Consider the following 18325-nt stretch of genomic DNA (forward strand, 5'->3'; position numbering starts at 1 on the left):
AGCCACATCAGAGTGAGCCGCATGGGGCTACGGAGGCGCGGGTTGCCGACCCCTGCTCTATGGCTATGCAGTCCCTCTACCTTTGATCACTATAAACTAATGTATAAACACTTTAAAAAATAATGTTTAATTGTTTTCTGTGCAGAAAATGGGGGATTCCGGGCCAAGATGTACGACATCACTCAGCACCCGTTCTTCAAGCGTGGCATAGCTGTGCTGGTGTTGGCCCAGTCTGTTCTGCTCTCAGTCAAGGTGGATGTAACGCCACATCCCCCATTTTTAAGACCATATAATTACGCTAAATTAATCATCTGTCTTTATTTATTATATTGTTTATTTATTCTTTACATTTTTATTCATTAAAATAATATTTACCGTTAACATATGATACTAACAATATATAAACTATTTTTTAACTATTTATTTAATTGTTTCTAATCATTATAATTTTTTTAATCTTTTCTTTTTCTCCAGTGGGATGTAGACGACCAAGTAACATTTCCCCTCGCCACCCTGTCTGTAGTCTTCACCTTTATATTTGTACTGGAGGTGAGTCAACTTGACATTATAATTATGCCAACAAAAGAGTAAACTACACATGTACGTAAAATGCACGTGCATTAAATGTATGTGTTGTCGGTTAATATGATAGCAGTTGAGCAAAATTGAGCTACTTATTAAATGTATATTCTATCATTCAGATCCACATTATTTACTGTCATTCAAGCATAGCATCAGTGGTGTATTTGCAGACAGAAATTGCTTTACATTTGGCCTCAACAAAAGCAGTTGGTTAACTGATAGAATTAAAACAATAAAGGGAATACAAATAAAATGTGCAACAACAATGAGTGCAAATAGTTATTTGCCTCTCTTGGCTGCTTTTATGGATGTGCTTGTGCTGCCTGCGTGTGAGAGTATCTGAGACAGGTGTGAATGACACGCCTGAACGCCAAATAAATTCCTCTAGTTGTTGAGCAATTTTATATTCAATATAATCAGTACAGTATAATCAGTAATTATGAAAAGTATAGACAATTAAATATACGGTATATATTTTGACAAAATTATATATATATATATATATATATATATATATATATATATATATATATATATATAAATATATATATATATATATATATACACAAACACACAATTAATGTATGTGGGACGGCATGGCGTAGTGGGTAGAGCGGCCGGCCAGAAACCTGAGGGTTGCAGGTTCACTTCCCACCTATTGACATCCAAAAAATCGCTGCCGTTGTGTCCTTGGGCAGGACACCTCACCCTTTTCCCCCGGTGCCGCTCACACTGGTGAATGAATGATGAATGAATGATAGGTGGTGGTCGGAGGGGCAGTAGGCGCAAACTGGCAGCCACGCTTCCGTCAGTCTACCCCAGGGCAGCTGTGGCTACTGATGTAGCTTACCACCACCAGGTGTGAATGAATGTTGAGTCCCACTTCTCTGTGAGCGCTTTGAATGTCTAGAAAAGCGCAATATAAATCTAAGTTATTTTTAATGTATACACATATATACTGTCTATTTACATATATATATCTATATATATATATATATATATATATATATATATATATACATATATATATAAATATATGTATATACACACTATATTTCTTGGACTATAAGGCACACTTAAAACCTTAAATTTTCTCAAAAATAGACAGTGCGCCTTATAACCCGGTGCGCCTTATGTACGGAACGGTTCTGGTTGTGCTTACCGACCTCAAAGCAATTTTAAATGGTACATGGTGTAATGATAAGTGTGACCAGTAGATGGCAGTCACACATAAGCGATACATCCATCCATTTCCTACCACTTATTCCCTTTGGGGTTGTGGGGGGCGCTGGTGCCTATCTCAGCTACAATCGGGCGGAAGGCGGGTTACACCCTGGACAAGTCGCCAACTCATCGCAGGGCCAACACAGATAAACAGACAACATTCACACTCACATTCACACACTAGGGCCAATTTAGTGTTGCCAATCAACCTATCCCGAGGTGCATGTCTTTGGAAGTGGAAGGAAGCCGGAGTACCCGGAGGGAACCCACGCATTCACGGGGAGGACATGCAACCTCCACACAGAAAGATCCTGAGCCCGGGATTGAACCCAGAACTACTCAGGACCTTTGTATTGTGAGGCAGACGCACTAACCCCTCTGCCGAGCGATACATATAGACTGCAATATGACACCAGTGAACGACACCAAAACATTAAATGTTCCATCCATCGATCCATCCATTTTCTACGGCTTATTCCATTTGGGGTAACGGGGGGCGCTGGTGCCAATCTCAGCTACATTGAAAATAAAGAACATTACACACGACACTCAAAAATCTGTCAAAATGTTTTAGTATGACTTTGAAGCCGCACCGCTTGATGGATTGTCGGTCCGTTATGGCTACCGTAGTCAGAGATACAAGTATTACTATGGTGCGTGTATAAGGAACAAAAAAGGCACCCATTGGCAAACATATTATCTGGCGTTTTCTTTCGCAATATTATGCAAAAGCAACTTTTCTTACCTTCTGATACCTGCTGATATGTATTTGGAATCTGCATAAGTCCTGAAAATTTGCGCACGTCCATGTGGACACCGTTTTAGATCAGCTTCTTCTTTTTCTCTATCTTCTTGTTATGTGACATTCACCCTCTGCTGTTGCCATTTCTAATATAAAGTATTATAAAGTTCTTACTTATATCTGTCAGTAAACTTTTTTCATTTTACATGATTCACCCAAGGAACTTTAGCTGTTAGAGAGTTGTGGTCGGACGGGACATATTTCTAGCGTTGTTATTGCACTAGTGAGCCACGGATGAGGAGATACTGCTCCGTTATTGATTGAAGTAAAGTCTGAATGTCATTAAAAAAGGTAGCTGCATCTTTTGATAATTATTCCACTCCAGTACTTGCACGCTACACCGCTACAACAAAGATGACGGGGAGAAGACGCTGTCGAAGGTGAGCCACGTAAATAAGATCGCCCACAAAAAGGCGCATCCTGAAGCGGCTTGACAGATGATCTGTAAAACATCATCCATGCAACATTTTGACCAAAGAACCACCATTACATGTTATGTAGACCACAAGGAAGTGTTTTACATTTAGAAAAAAAATAAAATAATATTAATATGACTCCTTTAATGCGCCTTATACCTACTTGTATACCTACTCAGTGGCCTATACCTACTCAGTGGCCTAGTGGTTAGAGTGTCCGCCCTGAGATCGGTAGGTCGTGATTTCAAATCCCGGCCGAGTCATACCAAAGACTATAAAAATGGGACCCATTACCTCCCTGCTTGGCACTCAGCATTAAGGGTTGGAATTGGGGGTTAAATCACCATAAATGATTCCCGGGCGCGGCACCGCTGCTGCCCACTGCTCCCCTCACCTCCCAGGGGGTGAGGGTGATGGGTCAAATGCAGAGAATAATTTCGCCACATCTAGTATGTGTGTGACATTCATTGGGACTTTAACTTTTAACTTTAACTTATATATGAAAAAAGATCGAAAATAGACCATTGATCGGCAGTGCGCCTTATAATCTGGTGAGCCCTATAGTCCAGAAAATACGGTACATATACATGTTGTATGTGTACGTATGTTTATATATATGACCCCAAAATGGATGGATGGATATATATATACATGTTTATATGCATACAAATGTTTTTGTTATATTTTTTTGGTTTGAAAAATGTACCTTTGAGCAAGTTTCTCCTTTAAAAGAACAAAAGTGACGTACTTCCTCAGTGTGGTAGCACTCGTATTCCTGCTCCTCTGTATTCTTTCACCATGCATTCATAACCAGTTTGCCTTTTCTTTCATATTAAAAATATGTGGGAGTTGCGTCCTTCTTATAAAAGCGTTGTGTGGTTTCCCAGGTTACCATGAAGCTCATTGCCATGTCACCAGCCGGTTACTGGCAGAGCAGACGGAATCGTTACGACCTGCTGGTGACGTCGCTCGGCGTTATCTGGATAGTCCTGCACTTTGCTCTACTGGTTAGAACCATTACTGTTGTAATGCAGTGAATTAAATCATGTAACGTGTATCTATTGTCTGTTCAGAATGCATATACTTACATGATGGGCACGTGTGTGATTGTCTTCAGATTCTTCACAATATGCGGCAAGCACGTAAGTGATATTTCTTTTAAGGGGGAATATTTTGTCCTAGCAATTGGGTGAGAATCTAAACATTGAATATATATTCATTTGTTTGTTGTTAATGTAAGTTATTTACTTAATATTTCCTGTATTATATACTTATTTTATTATTTAAATGATCAATTTTCATTAATATTTTACAATTATTTAAGTTTTTTTGAGTGGGTGAAACTTTTTATATAAAGGTTGTAAAATATTTAGTTAAAATACACTTACTGTAGTTCTCCACTGGGATCCAATATTATTTAAAAAGCTGTTGAAATGAACAGGATAGGCAATATGTTTTGGCCCTAGATTAGTGCTTTTTAAAAAAGGTTTTAATTTGTATTTGTTTTTGTCAAGCTACGTGCCTTCTCTAGAATCCCACTGCATCCCGAGTGAGGGTGTGCAGGAGTTTAGGACATGTAAATAAATAACTAAATAAATAAATAAATGTATAGATTGTTAGGTTTTATCATTTGTGTTATTACTATTTTTTTTCTTCCATTTGTTGCGTACAGGTGGGTTTGTAGATCAGGACTTTTTTTGGCCATGCTGTGCACCATCTCAGAAATTCTCTCGGGGCACAGTAGTTTAAAGAAGTAAATACAAATAAACGAAAACTAGGTTTTTTGTTTAAATTGATTAAATCCAGTTCATTTTTTAAACGAAAACTGCTCTTTTTTGGATTTTGGACTATCACTTGTTTTTTTCTCTTTTTAATGCATTCTAAATTGTAATATCAAGCTTGTACTAACAATGGCTAACAATGTAGTTGTTGAAAGTCACCTATGAAGCCCTCTAATAAAACCACCAACAAAACATTTACATGTCATGACCTGCATATCAACCAAGTATTAGAGACATTGTTATTATAAGAGCTAACGCAGAGGAACTACTTTTTGCGGCGGTAAAAGTCTGTGCTCAGGTGGCAGCATGGCTCAGGTGAAAGAGTAGTTTCTCCCAGCCTGAAGGTTGAAGGTTCCATCCTCACTCCCCCTGTGACCAAGCCGAAGTATCTTTGAGCAAGATACTTCACCCGCTGTTGCACCTGATGCGGCGTCATCAGTATAAAAATTTGGTGATAGTGTCAAACTGCTTTGAGTACCTCAAAAGTAGAAAAGTGCTATTCAAGTAAAATCCATTTACCATTACTAGATTGGAAATCATGTCTCTCACTTGTGTAGTTAAAGGTTATGGCCACAAACCGAGTTGTTGGCTTCCTTTGAAAATAAACATAGCACCGAAGACTTACCGAGGAAGACGAGACAATATGCTAGTTTTCTCTCATCTTTTTTTATTTTTTTTACCTGGGTGAAGAGTATGATTAATTTATCCTCTAAACGGGGAACACAAGTCTTGTGCTGAAAGATATAAACATCCCATCCTTCGATTGCTAGAGCTGCATCGGTTTATCTCTCTGCTTTTTTAACTTGTAACTCATCCTTCATATAATCAGACTTAAAACTATAAGTTTCTGGATCATCAGTTGTCCCAAAGTAGTCATTGGTGGCCCTCATGAAGTTTGTCATGATAAGTAATAGAACCTTGTATTTTGTTGAAGTGAAGTGTGAAGTGTGAAGTGAATTATATTTAAATAGCGCTTTTCTCTAGTGACTCAAAGCACTTTTACATACAGTATCTAAGTTACATTTTTAAACCAGTGTGGGTGGCTCTGGGAGCAAGTGGGTGAAGTGTCTTGCCCAAGGACACAACAGCTGTGATTAGGATGGCAGAAGCGGGGCTCGAACCTAGAACCCTCAGGTTGCTGGCACGGCTGCTTTATCAACCGAGCTACGCTGCCCCTGTTGAAAGAAATAGCGAACGTTCCGATGTGACTCTGTGGAATCAATGCTTCGCTGTAATGCTTAAAATGACCAAAATAAGGTAGATATTACATGGTATTATGAATATGCCTGTTACTACATGACATATATATTCACTGCATGTATGTAAAACGTTGATGGAGGTGTTTGGATATTTTTAAGAGTGCTTTATAGGCAGAATTGATCAAATTCCCATTACCTGCACTCTTAGCCACCTATTGCTAGCGTTTTTTTACAATTTAGAATGCATGAAAAAAATACAAAAATATGTGTTCCTGTATTTCACAGGGATTGGGAATGATAGGCAAATAAAAAAATGTGTTCCCCTTTAAAGGCCTACTGAAATGAGATTTTCTTATTTAAACGGGGATAGCAGGTCCATTCTATGTGTCATACTTGATCATTTCGCGATATTGCCATATTTTTGCTGAAAGGATTTAGTAGAGAACATCCACGATAAAGTTCGCAACTTTTGGTCGCTAACAGAAAAGCCCTGCCTCTACCGGAAGTCGCAGACGATGACGTCGCAAGTGTGGGGACTCCTCACATATTCACATTGTTTTTAATGGGATCCTCCAACAAAAAGTGCTATTCGGACCGAGAAAACGACAATTTCCCCATTAATTTGAGCGAGGATGAAAGATTTGTGTTTGAGGATATTGATAGCGACGGACTAGAAAAAATAATAATAATAATAATAAAAACGAGTTAAAAAAAAACACGATTGCATTGGGACGGATTCCGATGTTTTTAAACACATTTACTAGGATAATTCTGGGAAATCCCTTATCTGTCTATTGTGTTGCTAGTGTTTTAGTGAGTTAAATAGTACCTGATAGTCGGAAGTGTGTGTCCACGGGTGTCTTGAAGCCAGTGTATGATGGAAGTCTACGGCAGCTGTATGAACAGCACAAGCACAGCTGATCTCCGGTAAGTGGTGACGTTTTACCACAATTTTCTCACCGAAAACTGCTGGTTGACATTTGGTCGGGATCCATGTCTGATCCACAGTAAAGTTTCAGCTCCGGGAATTTTAAACAAGGAATCACCGTGTGTTTGTGTGGCTAAAGGCTAAAGCTTCCCAACTTCATCTTTCTACTGTGACTTCTCCAATATTAATTGAACAAATTGCAAAAGATTCAGCAGCACAGATTTCCAAAATACTGTGTGATTATGCCGTTAAAGCAGACGACTTTTAGCTGTGTGTGTGTGCGCAGCGCTCATACTTCCTAAAAACGCGTGACGTCTTGCGTTCACGTCATCATTATGCGACGTTTTCGAGACGAAACTCCCGGGAAATTTAAAATTGTAATTTAGTAAACTAAAAAAGCCGTATTGGCATGTGTTGCAATGTTAATATTTCATCATTGATATATAAACTATCAGACTGCGTGGTGGGTAGTAGTGGGTTTCAGTAGGCCTTTAAGCTGTTAAGTTTGTAGATCAGTGGTTTTTCATAATTTTTCCCATCAATTAACAGTATCCTTTATTTAACCAGGTAATGAACTCATTTAGATTAAAATCTCTTTTCCAAGAGTGAGCTGGTCAAGAGGGCAGCAAAACAAAGTTACAGATATACATATAAAAACAAAAAAACAGCAGCAGTCACACACCACAATTAAAAAACAACAACACTCACACAATGTATAGTATCATAAAAAACACCTGTGACATGTCAAAGCAACGTAAAAACAACTTTAAAACAAGTACAATGTCCAATATAAACAGTTGTCTGCATCCTATACTTGGCATGTGCTGAACTGCAGAATGAAAAAAAATAAAGGAAACATCCAAAAATAAATAAAAAATAAAACAATAGGTGTTTCTGTAGCAAGAGAAAAGACAGCTTTAGTTTCAGAACATTCTCTGACCTACAAAAAAACATTAGGTTATTATAGTTAAAAATGTTTATGTTTTGCCCTTTAACTGTTAAGTACATTTAGAACCAGCATACTATTTTAGTCCAATTGTGGGATAATATCGTATTTAATGTAATATAAAACCTTGGCTAAATTGGGGTCCTGAGCAGAATTTTAGAGCAAAACCATATTTATACTGCAGTATTTGACTCAAAAGTGGATTTAATTAGATGCATGTTATGAACCTACCATAACTAACACTTGTTTTTCATTCAAAATAACGAAATGCATAAGCTTTTGGTAAAGATTTATATAAAACGTCCTGTCTTTTATTGACATTCACCATGTACTTATTCACACAAAATGGGATGGCATGGTCCTACAGCACGTGATCTGTGTATAGGCAGGGGCAACCCTTAGAGCATTTTGTTATGCCATAATAGACACAACTGTACAGGAACAACATCATTATCTAGATTTATGGCGCTGTGTCCAGGTGACCCTGAAGATGCTGTTGCTGACTGTGGTCGTCAGCATGTACAAGAGCTTCTTCATCATCGTGGGAATGTTCCTCCTCCTGCTCTGTTACGCTTTCGCCGGAGTCGTTCTCTTCGGCACCGTCAAGTACGGGGAGAACATCAACAGGTAAGGAGCCTGCGCCCAGCAGAAGTACGTCCGAGCAAAGGGCGGTTGTTCTGATTTATGTCCGTCTCCCCACCTTGCAGGCACGCCAACTTCTCCACGGCAGGCAAGGCTATCACTGTCCTCTTCCGCATTGTCACAGGGGAGGACTGGAATAAAATAATGCACGACTGCATGGTGAGATAAGAGCTTGTCTCAGGTCCACACTATTTTTTTTAATCATAAATGCAACCTCGTCACGTCCGTTGTGTCCTTAGCAAGACACTTCACCCTTGCTCCTGATGGGTGCTGGTTAGCGCCTTGCATGGCAGCTCCCTCCATCGGTGTGTGAATGTGTGTGTGAAGGGGTAAATGTGGAAGTAGTGTCAAAGCGCTTTGAGTACCTTGAAGGTAGAAAAGCGCTATACAAGTACAACCCATTTATTATTTATTTTATTATTTAATTATCCCTGGCATGTGCAGTCATGGTCAAAAGTGTACATAGAACATAATGTCATGGCTGTCTTGAGTTTCCAGTAATTTCTACATCTCTTATTTTTTTGTGATAGAGTGATTGAAGTACATACGTGTTGGTCACAAAAAAACATTCATGAAGTTTGGTTCTTTTATGAATGTATTATGGGTCTACTGGAAATGTGACCAAATCTGCTGGGTCAAAAGTTTTATCCTTCAAACCTATTGCTGGATATTGTGGCCAAATAGCTAAATTTTTGTTTCAGCTGACCACAGAACTTTCCTCCAGAAGGTCTTATCTTTGTCCATGTGATCAGCAGCAAACCTTAGACAAGCCTTAAGGTGTCGCTTCTGGAGCAAAGGCTTCCTTCTTGCATGGTAGCCCCTTCAGTCCATGGCGATGCAAAACCCGCTTGACTGTGGACACTGACACCTGAGTTCCAGCAGCTTCCAATTCATTGCAGACCTGCTTATTGGTGGTTCTAGGTTGACTCTTGATCATCCTGACCAATTTTCTCTCAGCAGCAGGTGATAGCTTACGTTTTCTTTCTGATCGTGGCAGTGACAAAACTGTGCCATGCACTTTGTACTTACGAACAATTGAAGTCACAGTTACTACTAAAACTAAAATAATGTTATTTCGTAACAGTAGAAGAGAAAGTCACACACAATTACAAATTACAAAAAGTCTGACTGCCATTAGGTATCGGGATGAAATCCTTGCCCCCATGGTCAGACCCTACGTTGGTGCAGTAGGTCCTGGGTTCTTCCTGGTCCACGACAATGCCCGGCCTCATGTGGCAAGAGTATGCAGACAGTATCTGGAGGATGAAGGTATTGACACAATTGAATGGCCCTCACGATCACCTGATCTAAACCCGATAGAACACTTCTGGGACATAATGTTTCGGTCCATCAGACGCCGCCAGATTGCTCCTCAGACTTTACAGGAGCTTACTGATGCCCTTAGACAGATCTGGGAGGACATTCCACAAGACACCACCCGCCATCTCATTAGGAGCATGCCGCGACGTTGTCAAGCATGCATACAAGCACGTGGGGGCCACACAAGATATTGAAAATAATTTTGAGTTGCAGAAATTGAATTTAGCCAAATGGATAAGCCTGCCACATCATTTTTTCACTTTGATTTTTGGGGTGTCTATACACTGAGCCCTCTGTAGGCTGAAAACTTTTATTTCCATCAAAAGATGTGGCATCCTTTTGTTCCTGAGACATTAAACTGTCCATATTAGTATAGCCATCCAACATTTTTTTGTTTTCACCATTGAAATCCGACGTGTTTTCAAAGTGTTCCTTTAATTTTTTTGAGCAGTGTATAACCTGCCACCTTAGAATGTTCAACAATTCTTCTCAACAAAAGAGGAGAAATATAACCTTAGAGGAAAATCTAATTGAAAATATTTGTATGCGTATGCAACACTTAAAACCTTTAGTATATCAGTATGTGGAATTAAATTATGGAATGGATTAAGCAAATATCTCAAACAAAGCACTAATTTGATTCGGTGTAAGAAACGGTGCAAACTACAAATATTTACAAAGTTCAAGGAAGAATTATGACAAGCGCCTTAAACTTATGGAAAATAAGATATTAATTATCTCATTATGTGAATCATAACTGAATTAACTATTTATGTAAAGAACTGTTTTGTTCAGCATGAATTGATGTAAATTACATACAAATGAAGAACAGGAAGTGAACCTGTGTTAGTACTGAAATTGCTGTGAGGTAGAAAAGGGGTAAGGTTAAATAAGGTCTGCTTCTTTTCTACTCCTTTTCGGACATAAGAAAAATGATAATATGTGATGTATCATTGAAATGGTATACATGTTTGAAATAGACTTCAACCAATTGTATTTGTTTTTCTTTAATACATTGACCCAAACAGCTTCTTTTATTTCTTCTCCCCAGGTGCAGCCTCCATTCTGCACGCCGGATAAGCATCGCTACTGGGAGACCGACTGTGGCAATTTGGCAGGAGCGCTCATCTACTTCTGCTCGTTCTACGTCATCATCGCCTACATCATGCTCAACCTGCTTGTTGGTCAGTCTTTTTCTCTTTCATTTTTCCATTTTACGACTGCATGCTTTGCTGACAACAAACAGGGGGAGCAGAATCCTGACATGGCAGGATAAAGCACTACGGGGATGAAGCACAGCGTGTATTCCTGTGGTTTAATGGAGTGTGTTTATCATTATCCCCCCCTCTGGTTCCAGTAAGGAAGACACAGATGGTGGTGACAGTTATTGCATTAAAAGAGATGCTCTGCTACTTTAGCAGAAAGGAGACATTTGTTTAAATTGATAGAGTAAAACACTTTTTAGCCATAATGTGACTCTCTTTTATGATGCAGCCATCATTGTGGAGAACTTCTCTCTGTTCTACTCTACCGAAGAGGACCAGCTGCTGAGCTATAATGACCTGAGACACTTCCAGATCATCTGGAACATGGTGGATGACAAGCGGGAGGTAAGGACAGATCCATTGAGAGTTTGATCAGAAATATGTTGTCTAGGAATAAATTATACACCATCAAACATTAACAAAATGCTGTGTCACATGAACATTTTTTTAATTACAGTGTGGAATGAAAAACCTTGCTGTTTAATTTTTGATATCAAAATAAAACACAAAGCAGTTTGACAAATGAAACTAGAGTCTAATAAACAAGCTTTGTTCTTCTCCAGCAACACCAACAGTTTGGCCAACAAAAAAAATAGTGATACCTCTCACACCTAATACACAATCTTCACAGCCTGCATTCAGTTCGATTAGATGACAAAACATTTTAGCTAGTATTGATGTTTTTTTAACACTAATACCGTTTGCAGTTCAATAAAGGAGTGAACAGCCTAGTAAACAAACTAAAGACTTTATAAACAGTTTGTGACAACATTCACGACACATCGCCTGCTGCATGTTTCCTAACCTCATTAACTGTCAGTCACAGCTGATGGACGCTGTACTGAGAAAATGGAAGCAACATCAAATAGTTTTCTCCTTCGCTGTATACTTCTAGTGTGGGTACAAGTGTCTCCAATATTGTCCACACCTGTCTCCATCTAAACACAGCAGTGCGCTCTTAAACACACGCCGAGACTCCTTGGCAATGAAGCGAGGGAAAATGAAGTAAAACCAAGCGCTTGGCTCCGTTTACTCCGAGGGGAAATCTCCGTAGCAAAGTCTTCCGCCATGTTTTTTCAAGCTGAACGTGTGCCAGCGCTGCTGTGACTTGGTTAACAGGAAGTAAGCAGTGTTACCTAAAATGCAGTAATAAACAAAATGTTTGTGGTAATTAAAAATGTCAACGGTAATACTAACCAACAGGAATTTTACCACGATTTATCATTATACTGTTTACCGTTACATCCCTAGCAGTTAGCAGGAGAAGGTTGTCGGCTCTGTCGACAGCTCTTTTGAATCTTTTCACTGGGTTGTGTTACCTTTGCTTAATAAAGAGACTGAATGTGCTTTGATGACTGTCCTATCTTCTTGTCAGCAAACAGTGTATTGTTTAGATAGCAAGTTTGTCACTTCAATCATTGATTTGTTGTTCATTATTCCCATTGTGTACGTGTGCTTATGTTGCTGTCTGCTGTGTGATAGTGGGACGTCACCTCTTTCTATTTGATATCAAGTTAATTTTGGGGCAGTGCTGCTTGTTGCTTTCACGAGTAAAACGATATTCCCTGCAGTGCTTGCTGCAATTATGACGCTGTCTTGTTGTTGACATAAAAAGTAGCGTGCCACGTTACATCAAACTGTCGCTAACGGTGTTGGAAAGGACCTAAAAGTAATACGTTAGCGTGATGCTAATATAGATTGGCTTTGCGACTGACATGCTACTAACTAATGGGGATTTTTAGCACCTCCAAATGAGTTCATGAAAACTACAACTAAGATGAATGTTACAATTAAACAGCTGGTATGTAATGAGTACAATAAGTACAGAAATAACACATTGTGGAGGGGGGCGTGGCCTGCGGACCTGCAGCGAAGCAGGGTGTGCCAGGACCGGCTTCGAGATCAGCAACAAGTGTGTAGATGGCCAACCTGGGCCTGGTTATCTAATCACCTGTCAATCTGTTTTAAGGCAGCAGCTGGGGAGGATAAAGGTGGTAAAGCTGGAGCGAGAGAAAGACAGCCACAAACAAATACTTGCTGAGAAACACAACCGAAAGACTTTATTGAACAATAAAACAGCATTGTAAACCGGAACCCTGAACTGTCACGTCAGTGCTTGGTGGTCCGAGGAACCCGGAGGAGAGAAATTTCCTCACACTTCTTAGGGCGCAACAAAAAACAAAAAAATACACATCTGAAGTCTTAAACTTTCAACTGTAATTGCTACTTATTGTCATACTTGCAAATTATAATATGAGGATAATAAAACAACTGGACTGCAGTTGTCATAATCAGCTAACTGTTAAATATTGCAATAGAAAAATTTGATTTTATTATGAAAATCAATTAATACTTGTAAACACACACGAAAAAAACGAAAATCGGTATCGGTGTCAATTCCCATGTACAGAGAATTATCCGTAGTACCATATCAGTTCAAATGTGAACAGTACCCATCCCTAATAGACATATGTGTAATAAGTGTCCCGAATTGAACAATATTGCAGTCTAAAACACAACATATAGCAATAAAAACAAGTATTAAATCAATAGACATAATCAAACACGGACAACGTATTGCGTCATGAGTTTAACTTAATAAATTATTGTAGCCACTAGGTCTCGCCAAATAAGAAAACAATTACCACTTCAACTTAACTAATGATAAACTTAACTCATTGGGCTAAATCTCAGATTTCAGGTTCTAAATTATATACTATCACATTTTTGCGGGTATGACAATAACTCAGCAGGCACAAGACATTAAAACAACGTTAAGAACTCGTTGAATTTGGTCCTGACATTGAGCAACTCAAACCTAACCTTGGAACAACATGCTTTTTGACAACATTTAATGAATGTTGGGTTGTGACGTTGATTTGACCATTGAATTTTAGTCATTTTTCAACCAATATTTTACAACATAAATACAACATTGAAACATCAGGCTTTATGACGACGTTTAATCAATGTGGGGTTCTGACGTTGATTTAACCATTGAAATTTGGTCATTTTTCAACAAATACTTTACAACACAAATACAATGTTGAAACGACAGGCTTTATGATGGCGTTTAATCAATGTGGGGTTCTGGCGTTGATTTGACCATTGAAATGTCGTCATTTTTCAACCACTATTTTACAACTCAAATAAAAAGTTGAAACAACATGCTTTTTGACAACGTTTATTTAATGTCAGGTTGTGATGTTGATTTGACCATTGGAATGTGGTCATTTTTCAACCAGCAACGTAGATCCAATGTTAGATATCAACGTTGTATCAATGTCTTGTGCCTGCTGGGTAAAGTACCTTGATTCCTCAAAGTTAATTCCATCCATCCATTTTCTACCGCTTATTCCCTTTCGGGGTCGCGGGGGGCGCTGGCGCCTATCTCAGCTACAATCGGGCGGAAGGCGGGGTACATCCTGGACAAGTCGCCACCTCATCGCAGGGCCAACACAGATAGACAGACAACATTCACACTCACATTCACACACTAGGGCCAATTTAGTGTTGCCAATCAACCTATCCCCAGGTGCATGTCTTTGGAGTTAATTCCAGTTAAAGTTAAATAGGTTAATGTTTTTCATACCTACCATTGTTCTCTGTTTAAGTAACTTCACTTTATCAATACATCTCTAACAGCCCACACTACAAAATGATACAAGTATGTATGATTCCTGCTGATATCGTATTGGATCAATATCAGTACTTAAGGCTCCAATAGAGTTGTGTCAAAAGTGAAAAAGTTAGTATGTGAAACCCCGTGTTTGATTCTGATTCTCCCCACCTCAGGGTGTGATCCCTACGTCCAGGGTGAAGTTCTTGCTGCGTCTGCTCAGAGGCAGGCTGGAGGTGGACCTGGATAAAGACAAGTTGCTGTTTAAGCACATGTGCTACGAGATGGAGCGACTGCACAGCGGTGGAGACGTCACCTTCCACGATGTTCTCAGGTGAACTCGCAGTGATACATACCGTCACGCACCTGTACAATTATCAATAGTTAGACGACTTGGACTTCATGGGACTGGAATCCAAATGTGGCAATTTGCGGTTTTTGAACTGTTGTTGTTATTTATGATCACTGTGTTTTCCCTTGTATGCTTGTCTGTCAAGCAAAACAACTACTGTATTTTTCGGAGTATAAGTCGCTCCGGAGTATAAGTCGCACCTGCCGAAAATGCATAATAAAGGAGGGAAAAAACATACATAAGTCGCACTGGAGTATAAGTCGCATTTTTGGGGGGAATTTATTTGATAAAACACAACACCAAGAATAGACATTTGAAAGGCAATTTAAAATAAATCAAGAATAGTGAACAACAGGCTGAATAAGTGTACATTATATGACGCATAAATAACCAACTGAGAAGGTGCCTGGTATGTTAACGTAACATATTATGGTGAGAGTCATTCAAATAACTATAACATATAGAACATGCTATACGTTTACCAAACAATCTGTCACTCCTAATTGCTAAATCCGATGGAATCTTAAACGTCTAGTCTCTTATGTGAATGAGCTAAATAATATTATTTGATATTTTACGGTAATGTGTTAATGATTTCACACATAAGTCACTCCTGAGTATAAGTCGCATCCCCGGCTTAACTATGAAAAAAACTGCGATTTATAGTCCGAAAAATACGGTACAATGCTAGTATCCCAGACTCACCTGTTGTAAAATTTATTCTGGCAAAATAAGCATACACTGCATTGGGACAAATTAACAAAATACAAACTAAATACAAATAATTCATGCACAATAACCTCACAGAAAAATAAAATGTATACTTTTTTTTTTCTTTTTTAATAACATTTATTTTAATTATTATATATAATGATTAGTTAAACTATGTTTTTGCATTACTGTGCTTCACTGATTGGCTTGTTTTTTTGTTTTTTTTTACCTTTAAATGGCTACATTAGTAGCAATTCGTTAATAATATTCAATCACAACTTAATTTGTCTGTATTTTATTATATTTCCAAATAAAAATACATAATATTAAATTTAAAGTAACATTGCTGTGTGGAATGATGAATGGAAAACCCCGTAATGATAATGTTGCCATGCTGTTGGCAGCATGCTGTCCTATCGCTCCGTGGACATTCGCAAGTCCCTCCAGCTGGAGGAGCTGTTGGCCAGGGAACAGCTGGAGTACACCATCGAGGAGGAGGTCGCCAAGCAGACTATACGCATGTGGCTCAAGAAGTGCCTCAAACGCATACGCGCCGTGAGTCCCTTCCCCGCCGCCGTCAGCGCTCGCCGCTTCCTGCGCGCACCTCAGCGTGCGCACATGTATGACACCCGGTCCCCGCTCTGTTTGTCTTTCGCAGAAGCAGCAGCAGTCGTGTAGCATCATCCACAGCTTGAGAGAGAGCCAACAGCAGGAGCTGAGTCGTTTCCTCAACCCCCCCAGCATCGAGACCACGGTGCCAAGTGAAGACCACAACGCCAACAACCCGAACAACCCCTCTCAGCCTGAGGTAAAAGCACCCCGCCCGCCGCCCCAGCTTGCGAGCGCGGCATATCATCTGCAGGTGTGCGCTCCTTGCAATGCCGGAACAAAGGATGTGTTCCTCTTTGTTTAGATGAGTGGCCTCCAGCAGCTGCTCAGCCCCACCTTGTCCGACAGAGGAGGCTACAGGCAGGACTCTTCCGACCTGGGGAAGCCGCAGAGGAAGCTGGGACAGTGGCGGCTGCCTGCAGGTATCTGCGTGTCAACACAAAACACTAATTACCTGGACTCATCATACAAGAGCTGTACAATCATATATTCTCATTATTATTCCAGAATCCTGAAGAATAAAAACTGGATATAGTATAACCTAGTTATTTGAACGTTACCCTGAAAACAAATGAAACAGTCGTGTTAGATTCATTATTTAATTTCATCCCTTCTCCAGAAATCATCTTGTTAGCTCGCCTCTTTAGGAATATAAGGCTGCATAATGGCTGTCCTAATTACCTAACATATCAGGTGTCATAGTTTCAAGAATTCTGTTTGACAACACAAATCTGTATTGCTTTTTAGTGTTTTTTTAATACATTTTAACATTAGTATTATTTTTTTCTGGTTTATATTTATTTTTTGCAAGTAAAATTTAGTTTTTCTAAGCTACTATTGAATCCAGTCCATGCAGATATCAACTAGTAAGCCTCCTTAACCATTAGCCCTTACATGTTATTAGTATCCAGTAAATGTATTAATAGTTTATTTTTCATACATTTTTGATATTTATAGAAACACTTGTTAGAATGTTTTTCAAATTACTCAATTAAAAACCATCACTTATTTAATTGTATGCCTTTTTTCCAAAACTGAAATTAAGTAGTTAGCTTCCTTATTAAAAAAAAAGACTACATCGTAATTATTCCTAAAATACATTAAATTCCAATGTGTCAAACATTATATTTTTAATATTTTATATTTATTTTAATTAATATTATGAATAATTATATTGTTACCCACACAAAAATATTCAAGTAAAAAAGGAATCTTGGGAAGAAATATTTAGGATTTTTATTTATTTGTTTTGTTATGTGGTAGAGGTACATCATAAACACTTACAGGATGCCGGCTGGATTGTATTATTGAGGTCCACAGCCGTAGATTCTTATTACCAGTGTACTGTGGTGTGCGTGGAGGTATTTCTAATCTTTGGTGTGATTGAGTGCAGACTCCAACCACAACATTCAACAAAGTATACATGAGAACGTAGTAGTGTTGTCCCAATATCAATATTTTGGTACCGCTTCCAAAATGTATTTCGATACTTTTCGATACTTTTCTAAATAAAGGGGACAACAAAAAATTGCATCAATGTCTTTATTTTAACCCAAAAATTTAGGGTACATTAAACATATGTTTGTTATTAAAATATAGTCCTTAAATAAAAAATAGTGAACATACAAGACAACTTGTATTTTATTAGTAAGTAAACAAACAAAGGCTCCTAATTAGTTAGCTGACATATGCAGTAACATATTGTGTCATTTATCATTCTATTATTTTGTCAATAATTTTAAGGACACGTGGTAGAAAATTAATTATGAATCTACTTGTTCACTTACTGTTAATATCTGCTTACTTTCTATTTTAACATGTTCTATCTACACTTATTTTAAAATGTAATAATCCCTTATTCTTCTGTTGTTTGATACTTTACATTAGTTTTGGATGATACCACAAATTTGGGTATCAATCCGATACCAA

The 18325-nt window shown here is 38.6% G+C and overlaps 1 protein-coding gene across 5 annotated transcripts in view; it reads left to right on the top strand.

Moving 5' to 3' along the window:
* The window catches only part of nalcn (sodium leak channel, non-selective), a 214852-nt gene that overhangs the window by 191414 nt on the left and 5113 nt on the right, over window positions 1–18325 (top strand). For 4 of the 5 annotated variants that reach the window (XM_061879749.1, XM_061879750.1, XM_061879748.1 and 1 more), the window contains exons 32-43: window positions 146–252; window positions 475–549; window positions 3912–4031; window positions 4098–4166; window positions 8357–8505; window positions 8586–8679; window positions 10892–11024; window positions 11335–11450; window positions 14901–15058; window positions 16192–16342; window positions 16446–16595; window positions 16701–16818. In XM_061879749.1, the coding sequence (XP_061735733.1) occupies window positions 146–252; window positions 475–549; window positions 3912–4031; window positions 4098–4166; window positions 8357–8505; window positions 8586–8679; window positions 10892–11024; window positions 11335–11450; window positions 14901–15058; window positions 16192–16342; window positions 16446–16595; window positions 16701–16818 (1440 nt within the window). The other variant, XM_061879751.1, reaches the window with a different exon arrangement.

Source organism: Nerophis ophidion, linkage group LG19 (assembly GCF_033978795.1).
Source record: "Nerophis ophidion isolate RoL-2023_Sa linkage group LG19, RoL_Noph_v1.0, whole genome shotgun sequence".
Lineage (NCBI taxonomy): Eukaryota > Metazoa > Chordata > Actinopteri > Syngnathiformes > Syngnathidae > Nerophis > Nerophis ophidion.